The 16,490-nt window shown below is 46.3% G+C and overlaps 1 protein-coding gene across 1 annotated transcript in view; it reads left to right on the forward strand.

Annotated features, from left to right (window-relative positions):
* SPAG5 (sperm associated antigen 5) overlaps window positions 1-16,490 on the forward strand; it is a 620,821-nt gene that overhangs the window by 24,810 nt on the left and 579,521 nt on the right. The window contains exons 7-8 of the mRNA XM_078680111.1: window positions 308-400; window positions 7,220-7,354. Coding sequence (XP_078536237.1) covers window positions 308-400; window positions 7,220-7,354 — 228 coding nt within the window. The remainder of the gene's footprint in view (window positions 1-307; window positions 401-7,219; window positions 7,355-16,490) is intronic.

The raw sequence follows: 16,490 nt of genomic DNA on the forward strand, positions 1-16,490 counted from the left end.
GAAACTGTCACAATTCACAGGCCTCAACAATTTTGTGGACTAAATCTGCAGGAATTCTGCGCTCTTTCCCAGAACATGGTTGATGCAAATTGGTGCACAGACTAAGAGGAACATATCACCTCTCTTCTAATGGAAACGCTTAAAGCAATTGCCCCATCACATATATTCTTGAAGTGAATATTAGCAGAGGCACACCTTTCATATGTGTGCCTTTGCTCTGTGAATGTAGTATTGTATCAGAAAATGCTTTTGTCAGATGTTGGGTGATCTAATTTAAGAAGTTGTACATTTGTTTTATTTTTTGCAGCAGTCCCAGCGTAATGAATTTGATTCTGTCCTTGCATGTGCAGAAAGTTTTTATTTGAAGGGCCAGAAGGATCTGGAAGCCTTAAGCCAGCAGGTGAGAAAGCTATTGAGAACATTTCTCATACAAGTTAATAAATGAAGGTGTGCAATTGATAGGGCCTGTTGGAGCACATGGTTTGTCCAGCCACCCATGTTGTCACAGTAGACTATGGCAGGGCCTCTTAGACCACTTTATCAGTTACCAGTTACTCAACACAGGCTATACAAAATAGTTCAAAGTGATAACCAGCTAACACTGCATCTTATGGGAGCCTGGTGCAGCTGCATAGCTGAGCCAGCTTGATCATCTGACACTTGAAAATCTTTTGGCTGCATAGATGTGGTAGCTGAGATCTTGTGGTATCCACAGACACAAGGTTCCACGTAAGTAAAAATCTTCTGTTAATGCTCTTTATTATAGGTACTATTCCTTCCCTGCATATTTTATATATGAAATATCCTGGCTAACTGCCAAATAAAAGGTTTGTTCCTCATGCTGTCATTTATTTTAACTAGGCACTTCAGGCATGAGCCTTTTGCGATACACCTGTACTAAAACATGTCAAAGTTTGGTATTCTAAAAAAAAAAAAAAATGAATGCATAAAAACATTTTGCAGATGCTTTTAAAAAGATGACTATATAAAAGGTGCCGGAGTATATGTGGGTTTTATATTTTGTGACTGTGAGCACATGGTAACATTTTGTGTCTGCTTAAATAAGGCTACACAATCTTACCTGTGTTTTGTTTTGTCTGTTTGACACTTTCAATTTGAATTCCTATTTTTGGCCCTCATTGTCATTTTGAGTAGACACAGCAATGTTGGTGACCACTCACAGGTGTCTGCAGGAGTGTAGGTATTCTTTTGGCTGCACTGTTGGCTCATTAAGTTTGCATCAATGAAAGGGTTGTTGCTTGCTCTGCAAAGTACTAAGGTACTGCTTCATAACACCCCAACCAAAAGACTTTAATTTTTACTTTATTGGTAGGGCAATGGATACTTCTTATGTAATCCACACACTGGGTTAATCAAGCAGGTTTCATTCCTAAGGTTTTTATCATCCTTTTAAGGTTTTTGCATACTTCATTCAGCTAGTATCTCAGGTGAGACTGATAATGAGGTTGATGAACTGGTCTGGGAACTCTGTGATCACAACCTGAAGGACGAGGGACTGATTTTCTACTAATGTGGCAGAATGTTTTAGAAGATTTAGTCTTGCCGATGATGGATGACAACCTAATCTGGTTTGTGGACCTTTCTTCTCGGCAGGGGAAAGTAGTCCCGCATCTCACTCTTTTCATTCCTTCACAGTCTGCTTCTTTAAACCTGAATCACCTGCATATAATTATGTGGCTGAGGTTTATTAGGAAGATCATTTTGATGTGTTTGTAATGGGTTACACCAGAAGAAAGAGCACCAGCCAGCTGTGTAAGTATTAGTGTCGCCCCAGTGCCGATGAGGGTGCAACTTTTGAGCTGGCCTAAACCCCCATTTGCCTTGAGCTTAATTCCAGGAGCTTTGCTCCCACAACCCAATGGCCTGCTCATCAGCAGCCACTGACCGGAGGCCCCTCCTCCCCATTGGATAACATTGGGCCTCGGCACTCTACACCTGGCCGCCCTAGTGCCGCTGAGGGTGTAACAAGAGTGCATCCCCCTCCCCACAACAGAACCATTACCAATCCCATTTCCCCTCCCACTCTCAGCCCCCACTACCCTATCTGCTCCCCCATCACCACTAACTTACACTCAACTTCCACCCGGCTCGCTCCGCCTGTCACCAACGCCCTCATCTGCACCACCAACCTACTCCCTACTTCATCCACACCCATCCCTCCAAAACCCTCCCTCCTCTCTAACACCAACCCGTACACCGACACCACGGAGCCCTGCTCGAACACCAACCCACCCCCCCACCCGCACGCTCATTCTCAGTTCAGTCACGCACCCTTGATGCCCATCCCCAACACCAAGGCTTATCCCACGCTGGACAAGATTATGTCCACCCTCCTCCAGCTCAAAGAAGACATTCACACCATCAAGGAAGACATGCACACCATCAAAGAACTACCCTGCACACTCCCCAGACACCCCTCACTCACCACCACCCCCCCTCCCAACTTGCCCCCCACCCTTCCGGATGACTCTCCCACTCTACAACCCCCACACTGGACCGCGATCCCTATCCACAATCGCAACAACCGCCCCCGTCGCTCACGCAACCCTCTTTCCGACCTCGACACACTCACCCTCCTCCGCTCCTACGACCCAGCTCCCCTAAAGAACACAACCGCCACACACCTCTCCATTCCCACGATACATTCAAATCCCCGTAGACCCCCCACACTAAACAACAGAATTTCCGTCCCTAATAACCTTAGAAAAGTCCCCCTCTCACTAGTACCCTCTACTTCCCTTGACACACCACGTCTCAAATGCACTCTCCTCAACTGCAGATCGGCCTCTAGACACTCCTCCGCCATCGCTGATCTCATCCTAACATTGGACCTTGACCTAATCATTCTAACTGAAACCTGGCTAACCGAATCTTCTACACCTATAATGGACATTCTGGTTCCCCCCAACTACCACATCACCAGACTTGACAGGTCTGGCAAGATAGGTGGTGGAATCGCATGCATATACAGGAACAACCTTTCTGTTCTGAAAATCACCGCACCTTCCCTACCCTCCCCAACCTCCTGTGAATACATCTGCCTCGATATTATCAGTGAGGGCAAACCGATATGCTCTCTTCACGGCATTTACCACCCACCCAGGGACAACCTCACCTTCGCCCAACAAATCATGGATATGATCTTAACCAATTCCGGACGACAGCTCACCCAAATATACCTTGGTGACTTCAACCTCCACTGGAACGACCACAATGATGCGGTGGTAAATAGTCTTAAAAATTTCCTCAACGCTCTTGACATCAAACAATTATGCAACAGCCCGACCCACGAGAAAGGCTCTATCCTCGACCTTATCATCTCCAAAGAGGACGCTATCCAACTTGAGTCTATCCAACCCTGTGACTGGTCAGATCATCATATTGTCACTTTCTTCATAAATGAAAAGGTCAAACTCAACACTGTGCACCCCTCCAAGCCTAAAGTCTGGAAAAGAGACCTGAAAAAACTCAACCCAAACTCCCTACCCCCTAGCAGCTGCGACCTCCTACGCCCTCCTACCAGCGCCACGGACGTCCAATCCTTGACTGACCACTATCTCAACGCCATGACTTCAATAATTAATGAGGCTGCACCCTTGCAGCTAAAAAGAGCCTCTGCTAAAATCTCCAATCCATGGTACGACGGGAGTCTCAATGAGGATAGACGAGCCATGCGAATGGCAGAGCGCACCTGGAGATCAGCTCCCTCTGCACTGCACCTAAAAACCCTGAAGGAAAAGAGAAACGCCTACTTCAGGAAAATAAAGCGCTCAAAATCAGACTTCTTCAGCCTCCAGCTCGACCAAGCAAAAAACCGCCCGAGAAAACTGTTTGAGCTAATCAGAACTCAATCCAAGGAACAATCTCAACCACCCAGCACTAGGCGCGAAGCACCCACCTGTGAAGAATTCGCTGCTTTCTTTATCCAAAAAACTGACAACATAAAGAGTGATCTCCTCATTGACACAAGCCTTTACTCCAAACCCCACTGCATAGCACCCAATGATCCAAAAAACAATGCTACATGGTCATCCTTTGACACCTACTCTGAAGAGGAAATTGGCAAACTGCTCAGCACCTTGAAACCTTCCAATCACCTCACGGACCCCCTCCCTGCTAACGCTGTCAAAGACTTCACCCCTTTGCTCCTTCCACTCTGGACTAAAATTATCAACAGCTCACTTCAACAAGGAACCATCCCTGACTCCCTCAAAGTTGGTCAAGTCACACCTCTACTAAAGAAACCTACAGCCGACCCATCTGATCTAAACAATTACCGTCCCATTACCAATATTCCCACTCTCGCCAAACTCCTGGAAAAATGCGCACAATTACAATTGACTAAACACATTGATCGGTTTGATCTCCTCAACCCTCATCAATCAGGCTTCCGAGCAGGACACAGTACAGAAACTGCTATGACTCACATAATAGACGACGCCCTTCAAATCCTAGATCAAAATGATACCTGCCTCCTCATCCTTCTTGATCTCTCTTCAGCAGTCGACACCGTCAAACATGAGAATTTACTCGAACTTTTAAACACAAGAATGGGTCTATCTGGGACTGTTCTCAAGTGGTTCACTTCCTTCCTTCACAACAGGTCGCAGAAATTCAAAAGCAACAACCTGATGTCCTCGCCAATACCGGTATCGTTAGGCGTCCCTCAAGGATCCTCCCTATCCCCAATTTTGTTCAACCTAGTTATGGAACCTCTCACCACCTTGCTACAAGCATCCAATGCACTCTTTCACATGTACGCCGATGACACCCAACTATATCTCAAATTACAATCCCCCAAAGACATTCTACTCCTGAACTCAACGATCAGAAGCACCCAATCCTGGCTTGCCGATAATCATCTCAAACTCAATGCCCTGAAAACAGAATTCCTTCTGATCTCACCTCCCGCGAAGATCTCTACCACTCAACTGTGGCTTAAACACCTAACTGCATTCAATGTCCAACCCACCATCGTGGACTCAGCAAAATCTTTAGGCATAACACTCGACACCAATCTCAACATGCAGCAACATATCAGCAAGGCAACTAAGGGAGCGAACTACCAAATCAATACCCTGAGGAGACTTAAACCCTTCCTCCCAGCCAAAGACTTCCAAACTGCAGTACAAGCACTAGTCATTCCTCGAATAGAATACGGCAGCACCGCTCTCTGCGGTCTCCCTCTAACTACTACTGCACCCCTAAGAGCTTCTCTAAACGCTGCAGCGAGACTCATCACTGGGTCAAAAAAACACTCGCATATCTTCCCTGACTTGAAATCCCTGAACTGGCTGCCTTTTGAAGCCAGAATACATCTGAAAATCGCCTGCATGACACACAAGGCTGTACACCTGAGTTCACCAGGATACCTCACCCAGAAGCTGACAATCTCTGCCGGCTCTAGAAACACTAGAGGCACAAACAATCTTCTGCTAAAACCTCGAAGATTCCGGACGGAAAAAACTTATAAACGCTCCTTCTCAGGAATGGCACCCAGGATCTGGAACTCACTCCCTCCTGAAACCAGGCTCATATCATCCATCACACTCTTTAAGAAAGAAGTAAAAGCTATCCTCATGGCTAAATACACTTGAGCTATTGACGTCGGTTTTTAAAGTCGCTGCACCGATCAGTATTATCTGTTCGATCCCTTCGATTGTTTGTATTACTTGTGTTATTGATTTACCTGGCGGTCTATGCCTTCACCTATTTGTACCACTAGCATTATTGATGTAACTGTTTTACTATGCTCCCTCCTATGCTTACCCCACCCCACTTATTACCCACAAGTACGCCATATCTAATGGCCTGTTATGTATGCTCTGTAAAGCGCTCTGATATCTGCAAAGATCTGGTTTGCGCTATATAAAACTTTAAAAAAAAAAAAAATAATAATCCTTGACCCTGGGGGACCTTTGAGTCTAACCCAGAACACCAACTCCCACAACAAAATATTTACCTTTTAAACCGATAACACCATTTTCCTCCATAGGATAACATTGACTGTGAACCTAAAGGAATTCTTTAAAATTGTACTAACTAACAAAAACGATTTTACTGACCTGTTTACAGGAAATGTCCTAGTGTAGTATCCAGGTATACTACACTCTGAAAAGTAATCCCAAAAGTAACTTACCTGTAATTTTACTAAAAATCCTATACAAAGTATATGTACTGTATTTACAAAGCATTGCATTTCATAACAATACTGTAAGGGAAAACAAAGTGCATATAGAATTCCAATCCAAACTATATTACAACTGTATATCTACTACAAAGTATTTATCACTTACCTGTGCCAGGCTTGCTTGGTTCTAGGAAATAAAATAACTAAAAATATTTTTATACAAAAACTATCGTTCTGAAGTTCAGTCTTTGAGTGTGTGAATTCATTTGCTGACTGAGTGTGTACAACAAATGCATAACACTGTCCTCTGGTACTGCCTTACTGCCGACCACACTACCACAAATCGAGAGTAAGGTGCTATCTAACTTTACGGGACAAAAGGGGGTGGTGATGGACGGAGCATCTGAACCAATCAAACACTCACACCCAGTCAACAGATCTGGGTTTAATCCATCACCGTTCTTTAGCCCACTCTGCCACCCCAGTTCAGACATGGCCATATGCAAATCAGTCTGACCCTGTGCCTCATGGGAACATCCAGCCCGAACTGCCAAGCCATGCCTTCCCTGGACCGGATTCAAGCTTCCTAGGACCGGTTTCTGGCATTGCAGCTGTCTTCAGCCAGGCTTGCTTGAATCCAGTGGCAAAGTGAGCAAGGGACTCACGTCTGAGCATACCCTGCCAATTTATGGCGAACAAAGTGGTACAAAAGGGGGTTGTGATGGACCAGGGAAGGCATGGCTTGGCAGTTCCGGCTGGACTGTTCCCATGAGGCACAGGATCAGACTGATTTGCATATGGCCATGTCTGAACTGGGGTTACAGAGTGGGCTAAAGAACGGTGATGGATTAAACCCAGATCTGTTGACTGGGTGTGAGTGTTTGATTGGTTCAGATGCTCCGTCCATCACCACCCCCTTTTGTACCACGCGATCTAACTTTACCTCTGCCTACCTTTGGGATTCCACTCCACTCTACTCTGTGCACACTATACATCACTTTGGTATATTATATACAGAGCCCGCTTCCTTCACACCTGATTTTTACTTATTTTGTCTTTCCATCTCAGGTGTGCCACATGCGGGCACTCTTTGCAGACCACATGACTGTGTTAAAGAAGATGGAATCCAAGAACCGGGAAAGCCTGGAGCAGCGTGATGAGATGAGGTCACAGATGGAAAAGGCACTTCAGGCTCAGGAAGCGGTAATATTTGTCCTAGAGCAGTAGTTGACTTATGGCTCGAGAAAATAGGTGTGCACTGTGGCCTTTTGAACCAATCTTGGAATCATTGGGAATTTCAGATGTTATGCAAATTTTTTTTGCTTAATTTAGATATTTCCAAGAATTGTCAAATAGTTATCAGTATAATTTTGTAGACGTGATTTAAATGGAAGGGTTAGCAAAGGGCTGTGCTAGGAGTGGGTGCTATTATTGCAATGTAATTGTTGAATCTGTGTCTGAACTTCTGCCTGATTACAATTTGGATTGGCCTTAAACAATTTACAAATGGCTATTTTTATACTGTTGATTGCAATTACTCAAACACTGAAATTGAAAAGTTTTTTTTTTTAATACTGGGGAAGGTTGGCGGGGGTTTAAAGCATTTATATTGAATGGGGACGCTCTGCCTCATTTTGAAATATTTTTTTCCCACTATGAGCTCAGAATAATTTGGTCTAGAGACACCATTTTATCCTCCCCCCCCCCCTCCCCCCCCCCAACGTTGCCATTTGGGCACTCCATTTTGATCAGGCGCGCTCTAGTGTTTGTGACCAGGTTAGAGCAGTCATTCAGCTTTTGGGGGGGGGGTGCAATAAATGCAGGTTGTGGTGCAGACGAGCAGTGGATGCACTGGTGGTCCGCCAAAGACAAGCCCGTCTGCGTCCAGCGCCAGCCATTCCGTCCAACTTGGAAGTGATGGGGCTGTTGTGTGAAGCAAGGAAGCTTTGCTCCATCTTAGAGTTGAGCAGAAATACAATTTTAGTTTCCTGTCTTCTTCTGCTCAAAAAGTTGCAGGCTGCACTTCTTGCCCAGCCTCTCTCTCTATGCCCTTAGGTACATTGGTAGACCCTACTACATCTCTTAATAACAACCGGCCAGACATGGGGACTGTGAGGAAGGGTGTGTCAAACAAGGCCTGTCTCATAAATGCTCGAGGCCTTGTCAAACATATGCTTGAAATATGGTTGCTACTATCAGACCAAGAATTGTACATGTTTGTCTTAGAACTTAATCCTGTTGCCATCTCTGCTCTTGCAATCACTTACACTTTATTCGATCTTGCACCAAGATTGTGAGAGTAGAGTAAGGTGGGGGGGCCTAGCAGTGATTTTTTAGGTCTCGCTGGCGTTGCAGGGCGAAGCCCTGCCGCCAACGAGACTTATAGCCGCCTTGAGCCCTAACAAGGGAGTCACAGCTGTGAACGAGCCCGATACAGACCTGGGCACGAGCCGACCCAGGTCTGTGAACGTGCTTCAAGGTTGAGCAGCTTGTGCACGTTTGTTGGACGTCAGGGCCGCAAGCGCAGCCAGACCAATTGTCCCAGCATGAAACTCTACTTCCTCAGGCCCCGCAAGACCAATTATCCCAGCAGGAGTCTCCACCTCCGCCAGCAAGACCAATTATCCCAGCAGGAGTCTCCATCAGCAAGACCAATTATCCCAGCAGGAGTCTTCACTTCCTCAGGCGCTGCAACAATTATCACAGCATGAGACCCACTTATCACAGCATGTCAACAGGCGCCTCAGGCTGCTGGAGCACTCAACTATAATTAATGCACAGTTGAGTGCTCCAGCAGCGTGGGGCGCCTCTCGGCATGCTGTGATAATTGAGCAGGCATATTACTGGCACCACCACCACCCTTCATTCACATAAAGGCTGCATAATTAGGGCGGCATGCTCTATTTAAACGTGCAGCACTGAACATTTTAGAAGGCGAATCAGCTACATTCATTGGAGGCACGACCTATTTGAAGATGCTTGTTTTACTGGGGTAAGTTCTGTGAACTGTTTAGTTTGTTTTTCTTTATTATAGTCTAAGTGGCAGGGTTGGCTAAATTTTGCGAGAATTGGAGGCACGACCTATTTGAAGACGCTTGTTTTACTGGGGTGAGTTCTGTGAACTGTTTAGTTTGTTTTTCTTTATTATAGTCTAAGTGGCAGGGTTGGCTAAATTTTGCGAGAATTGGAGGCACGACCTATTTGAAGACGCTTGTTTTACTGGGGTAATTTCTGTGAACGGTTTAGTTTGTTTACTTTATTATAGTCTAAGTGGCAGGGTTGGCTAAATTTTGCGAGAAAAGGAAAAATATTCAGGAGATGATGGTATGGGGCAAGTGTGGCAAATGTATAATTATGCATACACCATAGAAAAGCAAGTTGCAAAATGTCCGGTGTTGGGCGGATGGGTTCATGTGCTGTTGCGAACAACATTCGTTGGCCTGATGTTCTCTTAAGGTTTTGGGCGTTATTATGCAAGTATATAAATCAATGTGCAGGATGCTAGTAGATGCTAGCTGTCTCTGCCAGGTGCTAGCTGTCTCTGCGCCTGTCAGGTGCTAGCTGTCTCTGCACTTTGAGATGCTCTCTGCTTCTGCATTTGTGAAGGTTTGCTGGAAATTGAGATGTTGCCTGTGCCTACAGTTGTGAGATCTAGGCTTTGCAGCACTTGTGAGGCGCTCTCTAGGTCTGCACCTGCGAGATGCTGGTTGTCCTTGCACCCCTGAATCTCGGCTTTCAATTGACTTGTGAGAAGAGGGTTGTGTCTGCACCCGTGACATGCTGTGTCTACACCTGTGACTTGCCTTCTCTGCACCCGTAACATGCTAGCTGTGTGTGTGACATGTTGACTGTCCTTGTGAGAAGCTGGCGGCTGTGCTGGTGGTATGCTGGTTGTGCATGTGACATGTTGACTGGTTGCCCTTGCACAGTTGATGTAGTGCTGATATTAAGACTACACCTGCAGTCCTGGCCTGGCTGAGGATTTCTGGGGTGCAGGAGTGGAGTGCGCTGTATGTGTGGTTGGGATACGGTACCGGGCAGGAGTGTGCATGGACTGGTGTGATGTTAGTAGCCTATTAAAAAAAATAAGGAGCAATGACTACGTAAGAAATGCCCAGTTTGAAACACATTTTCAGTGCTTAATTTGTGCCGGTGCTGGCAGTTAATTCAGAGGACCGGGAGTATAAATTCCTTCTTTTGCGGTCAAAAGTTCGGATAAGTGTTTAAAATAAAATAAACATACCTGCGAATATAACTGCCTGAGGGAATTCCTAATATGTCTCCACAGACTGGCTCACCGCTTTCACTGACTGGCCCACCACCGCGTTACTGTTCCGGCATTATGAGTGTGTATTTGTATTCTGTGATTGTCTCGGCCCTCGTCAATTAGTGAATAAACAGAGCAGGGTTTGCGCATCCAATCATCCATGCCCTTGCTTGATGCAGCCTGTCTTTGCCCTCTTATTGGATGATTCCAGATGAGGGCTGGATCATTGCTAAACGTAGGCAAGGTAGGCTGTGAGACCACAGGCAAATGTAACGTAAAGGCATGTGAGGAAAAAGTAAAAACGCAAACTTTTCTTTCGCTTTGCTGTCTACAACTGCCAGCGACATGTGGTGTTCATGGTTCACAGCACTCCAACTCCTCCTATTAGCATTCTGCTTAGGGCTGTGCCTGCTGGCCTCACACCTTGTATGGCGTCCCATTTATCTAGGCCTAAACAATCTGTAACATATGGAAGAACTGGTGAGTCTCTTCGCATATTCTGCAGTCGGGCACCATCAATTTAGCGTTAAGCCGCTGCCGCACACTTCAGTTGCTGAGCTGGGCAAGGGGAACTAACATTGGGCATCAGGATACCAGGCCTGGACTGATTAATGACTTCACCAGTGCCTGGATGACCTGCTGTGACCCGCCATCCTCGAGGTTTGCATGGAGTGGGAGCAGAGGAGACCATGGTTGGCAATACGTTTCCAGTGTGCCTCACAAATCTGAATATCCCACAGTCCAGAGATTCCAGCACTGTTTGAGCAGCAGCAAAGTGTGTGAAAACAGGTCCTGATTGACATACAGACATTACAAGCCATGCAGAGAGCCAATGCCAGGAGGTTAGTAGATTATTTTACATTGGTAATCAAACAGCTCAGAGTAGCTCACATCGCCATATGGCTTAGGGGTTGGTCACTTGGTTGCCAGTAATATAGAGCTCTTAAGAGTCCCATATTCATGTGTGCGTGACGCATTTAGTTGAGAATGTACATGTGCATTCTGGTATTTGTAGGCCAGTTGATTTCTATCAAGAAAACAAGATTACAAGTTTGTGAATGTGGCACAGTATAACACACACTCTAAGAGGCTGCTGTTTGCTGTACATGTTGGCATTTGTACTGGGTATGGGTATGTGTAGATATACCAGGATGAGCTCTGCGGAAGTGCCGTAAAGAGTGCCAGTGTATATTCACATAACTAATAGGGACATTTAAATTCTACAGTGAAGTGACAGATTAGGGTATGGGTTAGTACAACCCCAATTGACAAATGTAGTTCCCCTATATATATGTGTCCTGTGCTCGTGTAGTCCTACTAACGTTCTGCATGTATGCACCACAGAAACAGGTGTCTTATCTCCTCCTCACCAGTCAAAGATGTGTCAATCACAAGTAACACTGAAGTCAGAACCAGGTAAATCTCTCTGTTACGTTGATTATTGTTAAGTTTCCGGTACAGTTTAAATTTTGTGAAACGAAGGTGCAGGGTTTCAAGGTCTTAGTGTACAATGTTTACTCTCCGTGTGATTTCACATGCTCTGCTGATGGAGCCTTTTAGATTGTGTAAACAGCTTTGCCAGTTTTGTCGGTGTTCGTTTTAAAGACCTTCATTAGTTTTGATGTTCATGGCTTGTTACTTCTGTAGTTACACCGTCTGTGTTATTTAGTCTGCAAGCACTATTTCTTTAGTGAGTTTTGTCTTACTGGAGACACAATGCGCTTTGCAGCAACACTCAGCGCGCCAAGTGCACTTTCGCTTTCCAAGCATCCGGGACAATGGCGGCCGCTTCTTTGGAATGCCATAGGTCTCTCATTTAGGGGAGTTTGAGCTATTGGCATTGTAAATGACAATAGCTTAAACTCTCACAAATGTGACACCTGCTGCTTTACAAATATTTTTTTGTGGGTTGTTTCGACGCACCTCATGCCTCACTTGCACTTAATAGAGGCCACGCACCTTTCTTTAGCTCTGTCTTGTCTAAACAAGGGTGTGACCTCTATTACGTGCAAGTGCGGCATGTAGCGCTTGTAAACAAACAATATTTGCAATTCAAAATGGCTTGCATTCGCGAGAATTTATGCTATTAACATTTACAGTGCTAATAGTTCAAAGTCTCGTAAATGCGAGACCTGTTGCATTGCAAATGCTTGTCTCTGCATTTTCGGCGACTGTGAGCAGGCTTGGGCTAATAAACTCGATGGAAGGACTCCTCTTTATTCAAATCTCTGAGATCTTCTCCTTCTTGGGTGTCCTGGTTTATGGACCCCCGAGAAAACTGGGTAACTTCATGGATAAAGTGGCTGATGTCATCAGCAGTGCCTCATTAAAATATGCTAACCTCACAGTCTTGGCGAACTTTAACATGCTTATAGATGACATCAGTGACGCAGCAGGTCAGGCTTCAAGTACCATGAAGGATTTTAATCTACCCCTTAGATCAGTGAGCTCTAGGCATACAGAGCGTCACCAATTGGACATCATCTTTTCCAACTGTGACTCTCTTTAAACTCATCTGCGTTTGCCATTGATCTGGTCAGGGGCCTAGTAGCTGCCTTCCAGCAGGAGTTGACTAAACAAGGTCCTGGGATAAAGTCAAAGAAAGCACTTTCAGACAGCCTTTTGACTATCATGTGACCCTGAGAAAGATCTGGATACACTGAACAACAATATTAGGGTGGCGTTGGATAAGATAGCGCACTTTTAAAATGTCTTCAGGGAAACTGGCTAAACCATCTGCCGCATGGTTACAACAAAGAGCTAAGGGAGTGCATGAGCAATTGTAAAAGGCTCGATCATATCTCGAGGACTAATTGCAATGCTGTTGATAAAGTGGCGTTTAAGTTCATTCCGCTGCTATTCGGGAAAAACATTCCAGTCCTTAAGGGCTAGTCATTTTTCTCTTTAAATATCCAAAGCTTCTAATGAACCCAGAGAGATCTTTAAAATAGTTTAAACATTTTTGGCATCTAGAAACTATCAGCAACATGCCCCTCCTTCTCAAACTCTTTGTGACTCTCTGACATATTTATTTACTGATGCGATCCAGAACATTTACAGCCAATTTAAGCCAGTCTCTGAGGCAAAGAAGCCAGCAACCGTAGGAGTTTACCCTATAAATATTGCTTGTCCCCTCTCTTTCACCCCTCTTGCTGTGGAGGAAAAAGGTCAGTTCTTGGCCAGATGCAGCTCAAGATTGCCTTTGGATTCATGTCCTGCCTGGTTTTTAAACACCTTGGGGCTGGTGATTAGCCTGATGGTTACAGAAATATTAAATAGTTCTCTGGCTTCAGCCTTGGTGCCTGCCAGATGGTAGAAGGCTCTGGTACACTGCTAAAGAATGTTAGGAAGATGAGTCCAACCATTCCAACTAAAAGCCCATTTCCTGCTTCCAACATTTTCAAAAATTATGTAAAAACGTGTGACTAAACAGCCGTTGGCCATTTGGAGGAGAAATATGTATTACACACAGTCTGGTTTCAGGTCAGACTTCGGGACAGAGGTGGCTCTTCCGGAAGTCACAGATTTTTTCGGGACCAACTTTGACCAGGGCAATAAAGCACAGAGGGTACTGTTTGCTCTTTTGGCTGCCTTTGAAAATGTTTCTCACCAGATTCTTTTACATTGTCTGACAGTCATATGAGTGAGAGGTCAAGCATAGCATTGACTAAGGTCCTTTTTGACTGAAAGACTAATGCTGGAATGTGAATGCATCTTGAAAAAACAAGGCGAGGCGGTTGGCATAACAGGAAAAGTTGGTTTAACTAAATTCTGCGGCCGAGAAACAGTCACAGAAAAGGATCTGAGGACTGTCTACACATACATTTGTTCTAAGTGCCATTATATACAGTCTTTGGAGCACCATAAAACAATTTGATCTTAGTTTAGAACAAGCATTTACAATGCAATGGTTTCGCCTTTTGAAAAGTTTGAGCTATTGGCATTGTAAATGACAACATTTGTATTTGTGTTGGTTTTGAAAACAGATAAATGAATGGCATTGTCATTTACAATGCCAATAGTTTAATCTCTGGCAAATGCCACACAAAAACACACAGACCCACACACACACACAGACCCACACACAGACCCACACACAGACCTACACACACCAACAGAGCCCCACACACACACACCAACAGAGCCCCCCACACACACACACACCAACAGAGCCACACACACAGTCACACACACAGAGCCACACACACAGAGCCACACACACACAGAGCCACACAGAGCCACACACACACACAGAGCCACACACACACACAGAGCCACACACACACACAGAGCCACACACACACAGAGCCACACACACACAGAGCCACACACACACAGAGCCACACACACACAGAGCCACACACACACAGAGCCACACACACACAGAGCCACACACACACATGTATTGTATTGTATTGCGACTTATATAGCGCACGTATCACCCGAAGGTATCAAGGCGCTTGCTTAGGGAACCCGTCCTGGTATTCCCCTGTGAGATACCCCGGCAGGGTATCCACAAGGTGAAAGCCAGGCATCCCGCCGCGAGGGGCCGTAGTGGAGATTAAGCAAGCTATTGCCCAGAGTCGCAGAGTGTGACCCCGTGAGTCGAGTAGGCACCGGAGCGAGAATTGTCGAGTCCGTGGAATTTTTGAGCCCGAGACCCGCCGAGGCGGGGAATCGAACCCTGGTCCACGGCCGATCTCAGCTTCCGGGTCTGCCGCCTCTAACCACTGAGCCACACAGAGCCACACACACACAGAGCCACACACACACAGACCCACACACACAGACCCACACACACAGACCCCCACACACAGACCCCCACACACAGACCCCCACACACAGACCCCCACACACAGAGAGAGCCACACACGGAGAGAGCCACACACGGAGAGAGCCACACACGGAGAGAGCCACACCCAGAGCCACACACACACACACCCCCAGAGCCACACACACCCACCCAGAGCCACACACACCCACCCAGAGCCACACACACCCACCCAGAGCCACACACACCCACCCAGAGCCACACACACCCATCCAGAGCCACACACACCCACTCAGGAGAGCAAGCACAGCGAGGGGGCAGGGAAGCAAGCACAGCGAGGGGGCAGGGAAGCAAGCACAGCAAGGGGGCAGGGAAGCAAGCACAGCGAGGGGGCAGGGAAGCAAGCACAGCGAGGGGGCAGGGAAGCAAGCACAGCGAGGGGGCAGGGAAGCAAGCACAGCGAGGAGGCAGCGAAGCAAGCACAGCCAGGTGGCAGGGGAGCAAGCACAGCCAGGGGAAGGGGAACCAGGGGGCGGGGGAGCAAGCAAAGCCAGGGGGCAGGGAAGCAAGCACAGCCAGGGGGCAGGGAAGCAAGCACAGCCAGGGGGCAGGGAAGCAAGCACAGCCAGGGGGCAGGAAAGCAAGCACAGCCAGGGGGCAGGGAAGCAAGCACAGCCAGGGAGCAAGCACAGCCAGGGGGCAGGGAAGCAAGCACAGCCATGTTTCCAGTGCTTGGCTATTCTGAACAAACCATTGGTATCCGGCCTGCCACTCAAACGAAAACAACTCCCAGAATACCTTCTATGAGCACTGGTACCCAGGAACCTGCACAAGCCTAACTGACTTGATAAAGTAACAGTGACCAAGTGGTCTCACTAGTGGTGTGACACCTTGAGCCAGTTCGGACCTTTTATACAATCACACTTTTGACTCTGGGAATAGTGAGCCGTTGACTTGTGACTGCAGTATGCGGCTACAGATCCCTACGCACATCGCAACAGCTGGTAAACGTCAGACAGTATAGTGCTACCTATTGTGTGTGGGAAGAGGGGGTGCACACTGGTTCCAAAATGCTTGGGCATATCTTCAGCCCTGACAATTTATAGGTGGGGGGAGCCAACATGTTAACAGGCAGAGCAAGGAGCAAACGAACGATAACAACCCTGCCACTGATAACTGGGTGCGGATTATCTCGCTATTGTCTGGGATTTATAGCCCCAATATAACCAAGCCACACAAATGCGAATAGCATCAATAATAGAAGTACAAGTACATACATGTATAAGTATTTAATACAAATT

Source organism: Lissotriton helveticus, chromosome 3_1 (genome assembly GCF_964261635.1).
Source record: "Lissotriton helveticus chromosome 3_1, aLisHel1.1, whole genome shotgun sequence".
NCBI classification, from domain to species: Eukaryota; Metazoa; Chordata; class Amphibia; order Caudata; family Salamandridae; genus Lissotriton; species Lissotriton helveticus.